Here is a 17,478-nt window from a genome sequence, read left to right as displayed (position 1 = left end):
ACTTATTTCCAAAAAGTGTCAGATGTTCATTAGGTCCTATAGTGATACCCTGAATAGTTGCCCAATTAATGGGGGCATTATACACAATAGCTTCCTTTAGAGAAAAATGTCTGTCTTTCTGTTGCCCATACCACTTCATTAAAAAAAGGTTGAGAGCCCTCGTGTGGACTTATATGAAGGTGTATTTATTAAAAATGGTCGACGTTGAGGTCTTAACCTTCAAAAGCACTGTATAACTTTTGAAGTCAGCACCAACAGTTTTCTTTCAGTGATCCATGGGGTCACACGACTCACGCTATACATTTTGGGTATTTACAGGGTATATAATTCTGCATTTTACTCATTTAATTTGTCATGAGAAAGGTCTAGGTTGGGACCGAAATGTTGACCATTTCTATTAATAAATACACCTTCATACAAGTCCACCCGAGTCCTCTCAACCTTCTTTATTGATATACTGCACTGCTTTATCTATATCCTTGTGCGCCAGTGGCAGTAATTCCAATCTCGTGAGTGCTCCTTATTACAAGTCCACCCCACTTCGTCAGTCTCATCTGCCAGTCCTAATATGTCACGTGTAACAAGCTCTGCGTATTCAGGGGGGACAAACATACCCAGCAATGGGCAGGCATCTGTCTTCTAAACAAAACTGTTTAACTATTTGTTCTAACCGAGACACGTACAGTTCTGGAATCACTGATGAATCCCAGGTGCCAATAAGTGTTTTATAGTGCATATAGTCCTGTACTGGGGGGGCTGGGGGAGTGTATACGGTCTTAACCTTAGATTCTTTCTCAGCCTCTGCCTTAACCTTTCCGCTTATAACCTTTTTGTCTTTTGACTACGCCTTTAGGTAATTTTTTCATTGGGTCCTGACAACTATTTCCTCGACTACTTGGGTTGGTCCATGCGCTGGGTTTTGTTATAGCAGTGTGTTAAGTTTGTGCTCTTATATCTTTAGACATCTATGTATCGTTTCTGCCAGCGCAATTCCTCCCTCAACATCACCACTTCATCTTCCAACTGCATACATTCTTCAGTTTTCTCATCTACCGGCTTCTCTAACTCTTCTTTCAACTTAGCCCTAGGCCAGGTCCCCGATGGCTACTGCAGTGCCCACTGTGGCAGACGCTGCAGGGACAAGATCCGCCCCACAATGGGGCCGGGCCTGCTTCGAGAGGGCCGCTGCGCTGCGCCGACAAACTCCTGCTCTCAAGAAAATTGAGAGCTGGAGTCGTGACTGAGCGCTAGGCCACGCCCCCAGGCGGTTCAGCCAATGAGGGCGAACCTGCAGGGTGATGTCACAGCCGCGCCCCCGACACTCCCCTGTCACGCCCCCCTTGTCTTTCCCCCTGCAGCTCTCTGCAGACCGGGGGACTTGGCTGCACGCGCCGCCTGCCTTGCGTGCAGCGCAGGCAGTGGGGCCGCGGCCTTAGATAACTGTTCTTCTTTTAACTGTTTCTCTAACAACTTAACAGTCATCTTATCTCTACATTACTGCTCACCCTTAATCAGTTGAGAGACTTTAACATTCCAATCCTTGACTGCCCTCTCCTGTTCGAAACAATATCACTCTGATATAAATTTGTCTGTTAGTACTGTAGTTTGAGCATTTGCTACTTTTCCTCTGGGTTTTTTTTTTCTCACTAGCCTCTTTACATTTGTACCTATAGAATTTTCCACACTAAAAGACAGGGTAAGGTAGAGGATCTTAGAGGTAGGTATCAGGTAGATGATGTTGCACAGGTAAGGGGCAGTGAGGTAGAAAGATTTTAAGGTGAGCGAGCAGTTTATGTAGAAGGGTGGGAAAGAGACAGTTGTGAGAAGAGCGCAGGAGGCACGAGGGGTGTAGTGAGAAATAAAAGCTAATATGTAGGGAGGAGTAAATGAGGAGAGCACCTTGAAGGTAAGAACTACGTTAGGTGATCTGGAACTTTATGGGAAACCATACCAAGGGATTCAACTGGGAAATGAGCAAACACTTTTCTGCAAACAAGGGACATTATTTTTGTGTTGTACTTTTATAGTTTCTGATTTCTCTCTCTGTTTTTCCATCTAGAGTTGACCTGTCTTGGATGCTTCATCACTAAAGAAGCTGCTGCAGAATGAAAAGATGGCAGCTCCACTTATTGCAACGCCCGGCCCTCATAGCTTCAAAGCTTTTACTCGTGAATCTTTGGCTGCCATTGAAAAACGCATAGCCGAAGAGAAGGGGAAAAAGCCACCAAAGCCAGACAGTAGCCACAGAGATGATGACGATGACAATAAACCAAAACCAAATGGTGACCTGGAAGCAGGCAGAAGTGTGCCGTTTATCTATGGTGATGTTCCTTCACACATGATTGCTGAGCCAATCGAGGACTTGGACCCTTTTTATTCAAACCAGAAAGTGAGTCCACGTCTGAGAAAAAAAATACAAGGAATGTATATGTTGAGGTGTTTGGTTGATAACATGCTTTCTGTGTGCGACGAATGATTGAAGAAAAGTCAGTGGGAAGGATGTTAGACTTTTTAGAGTTGTAATATGATGAATGGTAACTGCTACAACTTTTCAACAGGAGGTAACTTACTGCAGCAATAATAGGGTAATGGATAGTAATACTTGCTGTATCTGCAACATAAAGTATTGCTAAAGTCAAACATCTACACTTATTGTAGTATGCCGGTCCAGGAAGCATATATGATTGATCCTTGAGATACTGAAGCTATCAATTTGTTTCCCGGCATAGAATGCCAATACTAAGCTTGCTGGGGCTTCATACAATGGTTTATGATATTTTATCTGACTTGCATGATCTGTACTTCTACTATAGAGATCTAACCTGAGTTATTACTCCCAATGGCACGTTATGGTGAGCTATTCTGAGATGTTATCCATGCTATTGAATCCGATGGAAACTCTCTGATATTCTGCGTTACAACACGGTATGTTGTGTTATTAGCAGAATCGATAAAGTCTGCTACATCTGTACATCTGTTTAGTCATTGTTTGGATTGATCTTGCCTTTCATTTATTCAAACCTCAGTTTTCAGATGCTTGAATATTTGATGGAGAAATTGTAGTGGGCACTTTGTCACTGTGAGTTATGCTAGAGCATGCTTGTGTGAAAATAATTGTATGCCACAGTATATTCAAATCGTTGTTTTTTGTGCTTTCTGTGAAATTTTACCCCAAAAGAATCTGCACATCCCTAGAAGTGTTCTTGGATACTGTACTGTGTCTTGGCATTGGAGGAATTACATTGCAGTTGCCATTTGATTGAGTGCAAATGCCTCAAGTCTAAATTGCTCCATCAACATGTTTTCAGATCTCTCCTTGGAGAATAAGAAAAAGTGGCTTAAATGGATGTACATGCCTCCAGTTTGTAAATTAATGGATTTCCTCAATTATAATAGGGCTGTTTTATGATTTGTGACCCATTGTTGGACACCGATTTTGCAAGGAAATGGCTCAGAGACTCATTAGTTTTAAACCCTGCTATTATGTTTCCTTTCCTTATGACAAGCAGCATGTCGGTAGAATTAAGACATGTCACAATAAGTGGTAAATTATAAGACATTTTGATAGTAACTACTCTCAATAAAATCTCACGATCATGATATACATTTATGATGGGATTTATTATGATAGCTATCTATTTAATAGAAAAACAATGATTAAAGACACCATTTCTTAGGCCTGGGACATGGTGCAGGGAAGAGCGCTGAGCCGTGCTGACGCTCATGCTCTCCTGCTCAAGCAGGAGATTTTTCTTGTCCCTGCATGAGCGTCAGCGAGCGCGCTTGTGTGCCAGGTGGGAGGCGGGACTAGCGCGCCACATCACGGCGCCGACGTCACGGACTGCCATTGGCTTCTGGCAGTCACGTGACCGGCCCTGCGCTTCCCCAACATGAAATAGTAGTGTTGAAATGTACAAGTAACTTTATTTTATGTATTATACAACTGCTCATTTTGACAGCAAATTTGTAGGTTTTGTTTACATACACACACCATCACATATATACACCTACCCACACATAGGTGTGCGTGTGTGTGTATATACACATATACACATATGCAAACAAAATAATTAGCACTTGTTAAGTGATAATAATAAGTGAACAGTGCAAAATATAGTGTGTAGGTGAAGATCTCCATACACACTGAAATCACAAAATAGTGATTTTAGACAAAAAAAAGTGTGAGTGCCAATTCAAATACAGTGAGTGAATATAACTAATATTTAAAAAATCCAAGTGGTAGTCATCTGTTGCAGTCTTCTATGGTACCGCATGGATGGTTGACATCCCGCTCGGTGATCCGGAGTCTGACTCAATCAGCGTTATAGGGGTTGCCGCAGGCCACCCAGGGGAAAGTGACACAGAGTTAGTTGTAGTGTGTTCAACCAAAAGAGGACTATTGATTTGCCACTGATGATGACCCCAGTGTCTTGGAACACAGCTGCTCAAAAGCGTGGTGACGTAGCGCGCAATCATCCGGGTTCCAGGGCGTTTCGTCACATGCAACGTGACTTAGGCTAGGTCCCCGGAGCCTGCGCGCTGCAGGGCAAAGAACTGCCCATCAATGGGGCCGGCCCCACTAGCTACCCTGGCACGTAATTTGCCGCCGCGATGCACAACCAGATTTTCTGAATACTAGGAAATTGTATTCAGAACTGGTGACAGAGCTGGCCACGCACCCGGCGGCTCAGCCAATGAGGGCGAACCAGCCGGATGACATGGCCCCATCACGTTCTCCCCCCATCTTTAGCCCTGTAGCTCCAGCACAGACTGCGGTTTTAAGCTGTGCACGCGCCACCAGGATGCCAGGCACGTGTGCAGCAGCCACCACCGGGGACTTTTTTTTATTGTATGCTATATATACTGTATAACCATATCTAAAAAATAAAAATGTTGACGTAATCAGAGTGCTGAATAGTAAAACCTCATACAGGGATTGAAACCACAAATGAGGGCCTGATCAGGCCAGACGAGTGAAAAAAGCCATATGTGGCATAGGTAGATGATCAAGGGAAAAAACAAAAACATCTAAATATATATATTACACCACAGTACTGATCTCAATACACTCATATAGGTCAGCAGGGGCAAGGGTGCCCAATGCATAAATCCAATCGGATTATCTATTGCAGAGGGTCCTGAACCTATCTTCCCCCCCTCTCTCTTGGAGGGGGTGGGGGGTATGCTCAAGACCCATGGTAGTCAGACATTTGGGTATACACCGATAAATGTGCTTTTTTAAAAATGTTTAAAAGACTGCCCATTTATCTACCACATGCATAAATGTAACCACAATTTATTTCTTGTAGATTTCACAGTTTATTAAAATCTGCCTTTCTATTTTTTAACCCATATACAGTAATATGGTTTTTAATCATTTATTTCAAATGACACCATGTTATGATAACTGTTTCACAAATATTCCCAGACTTGAATATTTGTTATTACTTCTACATTGTTTGATATGACCAAATCCAGTAATGCCCCTCTCCTGGTTGGTTCCTCAATAATTTGGGTCATATACTGGTCTTTTAGCACCCCCAAAATTCTGTTTCCTTTAGTTGCAATGCTAATCTCATTGCCCCAGTCTATGTATGGATAATTACAATCACCCATTATGCAAACATCTAGTTTTGATGCCTTCTCCATTTGCAAAAGTATTTTGGCTGCCTCAATCTGGGATATTTGGAGGTTTTTAGCATAGCCCTACAAACCTCCACTGCTAATGTCTATCCAGAAAGTCTCTACGTTTTCATAATTCCCTTCATAAACATCATCCCTTATAAGAGGTTTTACTAGTTTAACATATAAAAATACTCCACCACCTCTTCTATTTGCTTGATCCGTCTGAAAAATGGAATAACACTCTAAGTAAAAGAAACCAGAAGGAGTTTGATCAAGGAAGGGGTTAAACAAGTTATAGTATATTGACTAACTAATTGTTAGTATTTATAACTGCATAGTGTAATAATGAGCAGAATTGAGAATGCCACTCAATGCACATCTTGTCACATATATGTTCACTTGCAGCAGCTGTTCCAAGGAGCATACCGCTGTGAGAAGTGTGAGCAGGTGGTCTCTTTAGTCAGAGATTGCTGATTTGAAGAGGAAACTTGCAATATTGAGGAACATTGACAATCTTGAAAGGCGTTTAGTGCTCACTGAGCAGGCCCTGGCTGGGACAAGTGGTGCAGATGGTGGCACTGTGAGTGAGGAGCAGGTGGATAGAGAAACACCGACCTGACGCTGAGTGCAGATTCCATCGTCGTGGTTATCTCGGTCAGGTTTGGAGAGATCAGAGTAAACGAAGTCCAGGCTGGGGTCAAGGCAGGCGGCACAGGAGCGATGGTCAGGTCACAGGCTGGGGTCAGGATCAGTGAAGGCTTTAGCATAGCGGCAACAGCCCAATGAAGCCTCTGGAAGGCGGAGACTACAAAGCAAGAACGGCCACCGGAACAGTGCAGCTGTAGCGCTGGAGATCCAGCGAAGGGTGCTTCAACACAGATCCGATGGTCGAGGTCACAGACTGCGGACGATACCAAGTGTACAGGAACAGGAACAGCTGAACCCAATTGCTCATTTCAATTGCCTGAAACCTCTATAGCCATGTAAGGGTGAGTTCCAACCAAACCCAGGATCAGAACCCTTACAGAGATTGAGGAAGCTAAAATACTTTTGCAAATGGACAATGCATCAAAACTAGATCATGTTTGTATAATGGGTGATTTTTATTATCATGACATAGGCTAGGGCAATGAGATTAGCATTACAACAAAAGGAAACAGTTTTTTGGGGGTGCTTAAAGACAATTACCTGACCCAAATGATTGAGGAATCAACCAGGAGAGGCAATACTGGATTTGGTAATGTCAAACAATGTAAGAATAAGAACAAATATTCATGTCCGAGAATATTTGGGTAACGGTGATCATAACATGGTCTCATTTGAATATATGATCAAAAACAAATTACTTGGGTTCAACAAAGACCTTAAACTTTAGTAAGGCAGAGTTTAATAAACTGAGGACTAATCAACAGGGAATAAATTGGGATGATGTTTTTGCAGGGAAAAATGTAGAAGATAAATGAGCAGTCTTTAAAACATTGTTAGAAAAGCACACTTATCAGTTTATCAGTTTACTGTATATCCTTTGGGTAATAAATATAAAAGAAATAAGTCAAAACCAATGTGGCTAAATAAACAGGTAGGGGATGAAATGGATGAGGCAGGCGTTTAGATTCTTTAAGTCACAAGGGACGGAGACATCGTATCAGAATTATAAGGAATGTAACAAAAATTGCAAAAGGGTAATCAAATTGGCAAAAATGGATAATGAAAAAAGGATTGCAATAGAAAGTAAGATCAACCCTAAAAAGTTCTTTAAGTACCTTAATAACAAAAAAATAAAATGGGAAAAGAAAATATAGGACCCTTTCAGTGTGAGATGGGCAGGCAGATTATTGTACCGTAGATCAGGAAAAAGTTGAGGTATTAAACAAATTCTTTGCCTCTGTGTTTAGCAGGGAAGAATCAATTTCAATAGTAGTGCCGCCAGAGGAAGCCACAACCTCCTATATTAAACAATTGGTTAACAGTGGAAGAAGTTCATAGGCGGCTTGATAAAATTAAAGTAAACAAGGCACCTGGCCACGATGGCATACATCCAAGAGTTCTCAACGAGCTAAATTCAGTAAGCCAAACCATTACATTTAATATTCAAGGACTCCATTTCCACAGGCTCAGTACCACAAGATTGGCCATTACTGTACTGTATGAATTGGGGTGGGTATATTAATTTGAATGGTTTGCATTTTTTTAAATGTCAGGATTGATACTGCAGGCCAGCAGACACCCCCGGACACCCATGGGGACCACCTGAGGACCTGTGTGGACCACCTGGAGGCCCCCAGACACCCGCAGGAACCCACCGGGGACCCCCAGACACCCGCGCGGGGACCACCCAAGGACCTCCGCTGGCCTCTGGTATCAATCCAGTGCAGAAAAAAAAAGGTTTTATGTGGGGACACATGTGATGTCAGTCATTGGCATGTGACCCGCAGTGGCAGTGGCCACTGTCGCTTGATAAAGACCTCCTGAGGTCGAAACGTTGTGTTGGCTCAAATAAATGAGTTTAGATTTGCAAATCCGTTGTGCCCTGTGTTGCTTCTGCTACTTACCAGGAAGTAATACATTGAGAGTTTCCTCTCGTTTTCACGTATGTCCTGGACATAGTTAATATGATAAATAATACATGGTTAAAAATACAGTTACATAAATGAACAGGGTATACATTATATACAAGACATTGCATGCACAGTTAGAGAAGATGTAGATTATAGGCTTATGTAACAGTTACAGACCAGATTAAAATCTTAGACAGTCTTCGTTTAGAAAGAACTTAAACTGGTGGTGGATGTGAGAGTCTCCGGTATATTTTTCCATGTTTGGGGTGCACGGTAAGAGAAGGAGGAACGGCCGGATACTTTGTTGAGCCTTGGGACCATGAACAGTCTTTTGGAGTCTGATCTCAGATGATAAGTGCTGGACGTGGTAGGAGTGAGGAGCTTGTTCAGATAGGTGGTTAACTTGCCCAGAAAGTATTTGAAGGCAAGACTGGAAAGGTGAACTTTGTGCCTAGACTCGAGTGATGACCAATCTAGTTCTTTGAGCATTTCGCAGTGATGTGTGTTGTAGTTGCATTGGAGAACAAAACGACAAATTGAATTGTAGAGGGTGTCAAGTTTGCTAAGGTGGGTTTGGGGTGCCGAGCCATATACTATATCTCCATAGTCTATAATTGGCATTAGCATCTGCTGTGCGATACGCTTTCTGGTCAGCGGGCTTAGGGAGGATTTGTTCCTGTAAAGTACACCTAGTTTGGCATAGGTTTTGGATGTCAGGGTATCAATGTGCATTCCGAATGTTAAATGGGAGTCAAACCATATGCCCAGGTATTTAAAACTAGTAACAGAAGTTAGGGTGGTGTTAGCGTTGGTTCTGATCTGGAGCTCAGTCACTGGAAGCTTTAAAAATGTAGTCTTGGTCCCAAATACTTGTAACCATGTATTATTTGTCTTAACTCTGTGCCCAGGACATACTTGAAAACGAGAGGTAACTCTCAATGTATTACTTCCTGGTAAAATATTTTATAAATAAATACCATTGTTTGTCTTGTCAGTGTTTAAAAACAGTTTGTTTTGGGAAATCCAGTTTTCGAGTCTCAAAAAGTCAGACTGAAGTATGTGTTGAAGGTCGGAGAGGCTATGACTGTGTGCATATAGGATTGTGTCATCTGCATAAATGTGTATTGATGCTTCCTTACAAGCTGTGGGAAGATCATTGATGAACACTGAGAAGAGTAGGGACCTGAGAACAGAGCCTTGCGGGATGACACAGGTGATATCCAGGGGGTTGGAGTTGGAGCCTGAGATGGACACATGTTGGGATCTACCTGATAGGTACTGTAGGACTGAAACCAGTTTAAAGCATGCTTACCTATTCCAGAGCTCTGGAGTTTAAGCAGGATAGCATGATCAACAGTATCAAAAGCCTTTGCAATATCTAGGAATATTGCACCAGTGAGTTGTCCCCGTTCCATTCTACACTGGATTTCATTGCAAACTTTTAGCAGGGTAGATACGGTAGAGTGTTTGGGGTGAAAGCCAGATTGGAATTGGCTAGGGAAATTTGTCTTGGTATAGTAATCGCTTAATTGGGAGTGGACACATTTTTCCATGACTTTGGATAGGATTGGGAGAAGGGAGGTTGGCCTGTAGTTTGAGACAGTATTTTTGTCCCCACTTTTGAAGATTGGGACAACTGTGGCAGTTTTCCAGGTCTTAGGGATATGGCCTGCAGACAGCATAGAGTTGACTATGGAAGCAATTGGTTTGGCAATTGCTGGGGCACCAAGTCTTAGGAACCTACTGCTGCGGCCAAGTTTATTCGAGCATTTGCCCGTTCTTGGCCGCAGCAGTAGCCTGGCGCGCGCCCGAGAGTGACGGGCGCGCGCCGAAGCAGCGGAAGAGCGCCCTCCGATCGGGGCGCTCTCCCTACCGCTGCCGGGTCCGCCGGGTCCCCCGGAACCCCCTGCCGCTGTCCCGCGATCGCGGGACACCAGGGCTCCCTCGGGGAGCCCCTGGACGCGCGTGCAGGGGGCGCACGCTCCCGAAGACGCGTGACCGCGCGCACGCCGAGGGGCGGCCACTAGCAAGCCGGGAAATCTCCCGGCTTGCGGATCTGGCCGCAGTGTGATAAAGTGTGTCGGTAGTGTACTGTAGATTGTAAGTCAGGTCCACATTGGCTGCTTAGTTTTAATTTGAGGAGCGCTTGTGTAATCTCCCCTTCGGATACTGGGCCAAATTGAAAATTGTGTGCAGTGTTGGGAGGGGGTGGGGCTATATGGTTACTCCCAAAATGAGATTCAGGTTTGTGGTTTGGGTTGCGTTTTGCTAATAAGTTAGTAGCACACCCCACAAAGTAATCATTGAATGCATTTGCAATGTCAGTTGGGTTTGTCAGAGTAATATCCCCCTTAGTGATATTACTTGGATGTTGATGGTTAGAAGGCTGGAATATATGACTATATACTGTATATTAATGACTGCAGAAGTCACGTGATCAAATATGCATTTGGTACCAACACCAAATAAATGTCGCTTGCTCCTGAAAATACCTGTGGATTGAATACTAGGATATGCCACAGTGACACATCTTTGTTTGAAACTGTTATTGAAAGACAATCTTAACATCCCTTGGCCATGCATGGAGAAACTGCTTAGCAGTGAAGGGATCAACATGAAAATGGAATAGATATTTTTCTTCCACTCTGCATATTTAATTTTTTCGTGGAAACGATTCGTCTTCGAATAGATTTTTGGGATATAAATGTATCTGCTTGATCCAATTCTTTGTTTTATGAAGCCTTTTCTTTTCAACTCTAAAAATACAGTAGGAGCAAACGTTGGGCCGTTTATAACACAATACTGCTTAGCTTTGCCACATCATTTGTAAAACACAGAATTGTGCACTAATGGGTACAATAACATCTGCTAACATCTGTATTCATGTTATATTAAACTTGATATCTGAATAGCAGGAAGATTGGGGAAAATACTAACAACCCTTTTTGCACATGGGTTGCAATATTCAGACCCACCAGCTTTAGTTGTTGTTTTGGGTACAAATAATGAGCTTTGAGCTTTGCAGGCAATAGGAAGGTATCTAAATTGAGATACAGGTTTAATATTCAATATATAATTCCTCCTGGATTTAGGGTAATGCACAGTAACAGTAAGGTGTATTTTTTTTTTTTACCAGAGACGTTTAATAGCCTCCATAAGTAAATTAGATTTAATTCACAAATTGAGTGGCAAAATATTATTGAGGGTCTACAGTTAGATATATACTATAGCAGGGGGGCGCAAACTTTTTTCCCTGCGCCCCCCTGCCGGCTGTCCCCTCACTCCCGCGCCCCCCTCCCAACCCCAACCCCAACTTACCCGCGCTCCGGCGTAATGACGTCACGTTGCCATAGCAACGCGACGTCACATGACCTCGCAGCGTCATTTTGACGCCGCGTTGCCATGGCGACACAGGGAGGAAGCCGCCGGAGCCACGGTAAGTTAGGTTTACAGAGGCCCTGCAGCTCCCCCGGCACTTAATTTAAGTGCCTTCGGGAAGCGCGCGGGGCCTCTGTAAACCCCGCGCCCCCCGTCGGCAGTGTCGCGCCCCCCCTGGGGGTCGCGCCCCACAGTTTGCGCACCGCTGTACTATAGTATTAATGTGTTTCTTGACCAAATTTCTTTTTTTTTTAAACTTAAGTTCTTAAATGGAGAGATACTCCTGTTTTTTTATCCATCAAGAATTACTCCTATGATCATTTTGTTTTTTAATATCTAATTTAAATGGGTCTGGTAGACTGAAAGAACAGTAGGCAAAGAAGCAGCGCAATGGGACATTGACCAAATGACTGCCCATGTTGGCCGCAGCCAATCTGCTGCTGGAACCTCCGCCGCCGAGCGCTTCTACAATAAGGGAAGTTTTAAGAGTTCTAGTGTAGGGGGTAGCATTAGTATTTGGGGTTAACATTAGAGGGTGTTATGGTAAAGTTAGGGACTTACTGTGGCGGTGAAGCAGCCGGTGGCTGTGTGTCCCGGCGGCGACGTGAGTTGTGGCCATTTAGTCACAGCGAAACGGCCATGACCAAATGTCCCAGACTGCAGAAGACATACCAGTGAACTATTTAATAGCAGCAACCTCCATAGACATAATGGCACACATGCGTTCTCAACCCGGGGGCTCGCCTAATGATGTTGGCATTATTCCTGCTGCCAAACACCTCCAATGACGAATACTACAATAGTGCATAGCCCCGTTACACAGTGTGCATCTTTACAGCTGGTAAAATTGTATGCACATTTTTATAGGAATACAGCTCAACCCCGTTATAACGCGATGCGTTACCACGCACATCCGCTTATAGCGCGAAGCAAGTGTGGCTCCCAATTTTCGTATTTATGAATACAGTACTTGACAACACGATTATTGGTATCTTAGATACTTTATTGTACAATGCATACAATTATTATTTCTAACGCGATCCGCTTATAATGCGATTCTTTGGACCCCAAGCACAGCGTTATAAGGGGGTTGAGCTGTATATGTAAAAACATTTTTACATTTGCATAAATATTGAAAGTAATAACCTATTTTTTTGAATTTACACTTCACTCCTTTAACCTTTTACTGATGTTTATGCTTAAATATATTGTGGAGGTTTAAAAATCAGCAATATTGGGATCCACATGTAAAGAGTGTCTGTCTTGTTTAAAATCAATACTGAATTGTGGTAGCCTGCATTAGAGCATTATATATTAATGCTCTTGCATTAGGAGTTTATTGCCTTTGACTTCTATTTTTTTTATAGCATATTATGGCAAATGATAACATATCAATAAGCTCTGCTAGTTATAGAATACAGGACTGTTACCCTTACCAAAGTAAAAGACTATGTAGAGCATACCCTGAGGGAATTGTTCCAGGGAGCATGGATACCCTTCATGAGGAAAACAAAGACAGTTGGGTCGTACCCTGTGGGAAATTGTCCAGGGAGCGTGTACCCTCCTAGCTGCTTAAAAGAAAAATAATAGGGACAGGGTCCTTTTAGCTGTTGCTGGGGTCCCTGGATACCTTAAAGAAATTGTGCTTATTGAGGCGTACCGTGTGGGAAATTGTCCAGGTAGCGTGTACCCTTCATTTATTGAAAATTCAATGGAAGGAACGGGCACTTTCAGTTGTTGCTGGGGACCCTGTATACCTTTTCTTTCTATGGACTGTGGTGTGTGCTCAAAATGGAGTCTACCGCATGGACTGTGTTCTCAAAATGGCGTTCCTGCCAGAAAAAACGGGACCACATGGGCTTGCAAAGCCAGATGCAAGTTTTCTGCAAAAGTTAGTGCAAGCTATTCGGCTTCAAACTAACGCCCTGTACATCCCTGTGAAAAGTCACTCCTTGATCTGCCATGCCCTGCCCTATATTCCACCTAGGTGAGGGGGCAACACCAACAACCTATCGGAGACCACCTTTGTCATGGGAGGAGTCAACCACACCCTGCTTTACTCCATTTTTTCGGAGCTGAGCAAGAGGAAGGAGCTATCTTGCCTTATTGCTGCTTACTACCACTACCTCAGAAAAAAGAAAAGAAATATGTTTGCTTTAGAGTTGGCTAACTATTGGCTACCAGGAGGCTACCTGGTAGTCACTATTCATGGCCAACACCACCTGCAGGTATTCCCCAGTATAGCAGAGGTACCCACATACATGTGTTTAATAAAAGCACAAGATAACAATAATAAAACAACTTAATTAGACTTATCTTGTGCAGCTTCAAAAACAGTCTCTAGAGGACTGTGTATAGTGAATTTGAGTGAAAAATGAAGCGCAATAGAATGCTAACCATACAAATGTTTAAAAAAAACAATAATACCCAGTGAACAATGTGCTCGTGTATTATAGTGAACAAATCACTCACATGGATGGCAACAGGAGAATAACTGGTCGACTTTTTTATTTTATCCCAAAAATACACAAACTTGGAGTGGCCCCCAGGCAGGCCAAAAATATCAGGAATAAATTCTATTACTCAAAACCTTATTTTTAAAGTAATTATTCCGATTTTTCATTATTTATTATTTTAATTCATCTTAAAGTTTTTTATTATTGTAATATATGGAGTAGGTGACAGGCACTTTTTTTCACCCCCTCCATGTTTTAGATGTTTTTATCCATTGGTTCTTTTATACATCTGGCACGGACTTTTCATGTATGTCCCTAACATTTATCTCTTTTATTTTTTAGTGAAATACATTATGATTAAATGGTCTATTTTTAGTGAGGTATTTTAGATATGACATTTTGGGTACTCTAAAATACCATTTAGCATTTAAATGTATTATTTTAATATTTGTGTTATTTTATTTTATGTTAAGACTTTCTTATTGTGTATAAAATTGTTTATATTAAAGTTAACATTGTGGTTAGTTTTAGTTTTATTTAGTATTCTACATTCTGTAAGTTTTTGTACCACTATTAAATGACATGCAATCAGAGGTAATAGGACAACACCCTTGGCGCCCTGTCTGATTGGACAATTGTAGATTAGTGTGCCTATAAGTATTGTAAAGGGCAGAGTATCCATAACCCCTGTGGAAGCCGAAACGGAAGCAGGCGAAACGCCTAGGGTTTTTGACCCTCTGAGGATCCTGTAGCCGTCGAGGAAGAGCCCTGTCCCCGACGAGCCACCGTACCTGTACGCGCACGTAGATGCGGAAGTGCAGACGAAGGCGCCATTGACCACGAGGATCGGATGATCCAAGTCTGATGCCCGGGGCGGTAGACTCAAGGACTTTCCCTTCCGGAGGATTTCGGGTGATCCAGAGTGGCGAGAGGGTGCCCTTAAAGCACTCAATGCGTTTGATACTTGGGAGAATGTGTGTGTCCTTTCCCCATTTCATTCTCATTTGCATGTGCATTAAACTGTGTCACGCTATGTCCTCTTTATGTATTTCTTGAGAGAGTTGAAAGCGACCAGTTATTCTCCTGTTGCCATCCATGTGAGGGATTTGTTCACTATAATACACGAGCACATTGTTCACTGGGTATTATTGGTATTTTAACATTTGTATGGTTAGCATTCTATTGCGCTTCATTTTTCACTCAAGTAACCACATACATGTCCAGGTATCCTGAGCCTAGAGTAGTGGTTCAGGAAGATGCTCCAGCTAAGGTTATAAAGCGGAGCATTTTTGCAGTATTTTAAAAAGTTTTAAAGTATTTTAATCATGTGTGCCAGAGAAGGAGGCTAGTGATTTGTAGGGAAATATACCCTCACTCCATCCCTGACACCAGAACAAAGACTAATATATTTTACCACACATAAGACAGAACACAGTATATTTTATGAAAGAATTATATTATTAATAGGTATATATGTACTGGTAACCTGTAAATGAACTGTGGGATTTCAAAGTCATGGCTACCAGGCTCGGTGCCTATGCGTCTGGGAGAAAGCCAGGACTTGAAAGCCTCAGAGATGCAGAGGTGTGGACCCTTTGTTAGCAAGGAGGGCTAAATGGAGCACCGACATCTTCAGATCAAAGGGGCCATGTGGTGAATAGTGAGTGGGCAAGATGGCGTTTTGTGCACATACTCTCTCACTGTTCTGAAGCCAGAGGTGCCAGCTTTCACAAACCTGGCAAAGTGTGTGAGTGGCTAGGGATGAAATTCCCACGCCACTGGTTGGTGGGCAGGCCTGTCCTGAAGTGTATAAGACAGCCAGTCGCCCTCCCAGAACACTCTCTGCTGCTGTTCTTTCTTGGGTGTTCCTTGTGTTCCTATGTGGTTCCATGTGTTCCCAAGTGATTCCAGATGTCCAATTTGCCATAAGGGCAAGAACGGGTCGGACCGGGCCCAGAGACTCCTTGCTGCGATTGCAAGGAGGAAGGCTGCAGGTTCTAGCAATCTGAGTGTATGAGCATGTGTAGGTCCATTTTAAATAAACTAAAATATGAATGCATTTCTAGTTTATTTCATTGATAAATTTCATTACAAACGTAAACTTGCAATCTTCTCAAAATTATTCTTGCCCTTTAAAAGACCGCCTGCAGCTCTATTTAAAGATTTTTTGATCCCTTGTAAATGGGGGACAGTTATTGTCAAAAATCCTTCTCTGTGGGAAGGATAACATAGAGTTCCGTTCTGATTATGCCATGGTCTTCACTTTGGAATCGAAGCCAAAAAACAGTGCGGATGAGACGAGCAGGTGATCATGGAAATAACAAGCCTTGGGAGCAATTTAGAGTTGACAAATTACAGTGTACTCATAGCACTAACACATTCCATGGGCGCAAATTGGGGGGTTTGCGTTTCGCGGAAATAAAACTCCATTTAGAGTTGACAATAAAAGCTGCAGAAAGCATTTTATGTGGGGGTCAGTAAAATACAAATAAAAACAGGAGTGTAGGTGTGGCTATTTCTCATTTATTTAAATAAGTTCTACCCATTAAATGTTGAGTCCATTCTTATTTTAAGAAGGCTTCTTAATTCTGTGCCTACATGGACCAGATGCAACTCGGACTGCATTATATAAGAACACACAAATGTCACCATGGGTTTTAAGGAACCATGCCTGCTTTTACTGCTCTGTTGATGCACAGATGTAGAGAACCCTTTCCTGGACAATGGACCAAGAGGAAGAAGGGACAGAATTTAGAGGACTATTATAGTTGCAGACAAAGGTCACACCCAAAAGAGTTTTGTTTTTAAAGGTGTTGGATGCAAATAGGAGCAAATCTTACATACAGCAGGATCCTTGTGACAGACATAATGTACAATCTGCACGCCGGCTAACACGCGAATCTAAGACCTCGTTAACCCTCCTTTAATGCCAGATGCTTACAACTCTGTAGCGCTGAACTCTTAATCACATTACAAACACAAAATATAATTTGGCACAGCTCTAATATTTTTACGTCAAAGCTATTTTTGCATTTAAAAAAAACCTCAATCACCCCCATAGTCTGATACTGTGGCAATCTTCAAAACTAAAATGTTGTCCCAATATTTGTATAATTTTAAAGTTGATTTGTAGTTGAATTGCAATTTCATGTTGCAGTAAAACACTATCCTTGAAAAGTGAACATTAAAGCAGCAAAATATGTAAAATACATTTTTAAAAAAAAAATCAGTTCTGTAGTATTAGATGATAGTGACTGTGTTTTATGTTGGTTTTTTCCCCCCCAACTCTTAATGCCATTTTTAATGAGTTTTAATATAATGAGCATCCTTTGATTTCCATAGTATTCTTTAGCCCAGGGTGGCACAAAATGTTCTGAGGGGTGGGGGTATTGAGGGGCGCAGCGCTTACAGAGGCCCGGCGCTCTTCCTTACAACATTTAAATTAAATGCGTGGGGTGCGT

The 17,478-nt window shown here is 42.4% G+C and overlaps 1 protein-coding gene across 5 annotated transcripts in view; it reads left to right on the top strand.

Moving 5' to 3' along the window:
• Positions 1–17,478, top strand: part of SCN8A (sodium voltage-gated channel alpha subunit 8) — a 165,207-nt gene that overhangs the window by 25,413 nt on the left and 122,316 nt on the right. For all 5 annotated transcript variants that reach the window (XM_075591650.1, XM_075591645.1, XM_075591649.1 and 2 more), the window contains exon 2: positions 2,060–2,389. In XM_075591650.1, coding sequence (XP_075447765.1) covers positions 2,114–2,389 — 276 coding nt within the window. In that variant the 5' untranslated portion in view covers positions 2,060–2,113. The remainder of the gene's footprint in view (positions 1–2,059; positions 2,390–17,478) is intronic.

This window comes from Ascaphus truei, chromosome 3 (assembly GCF_040206685.1).
Source record: "Ascaphus truei isolate aAscTru1 chromosome 3, aAscTru1.hap1, whole genome shotgun sequence".
In the NCBI taxonomy this organism is placed as follows: domain Eukaryota; kingdom Metazoa; phylum Chordata; class Amphibia; order Anura; family Ascaphidae; genus Ascaphus; species Ascaphus truei.
This window is presented reverse-complemented; position numbering and strand designations above follow the sequence as displayed.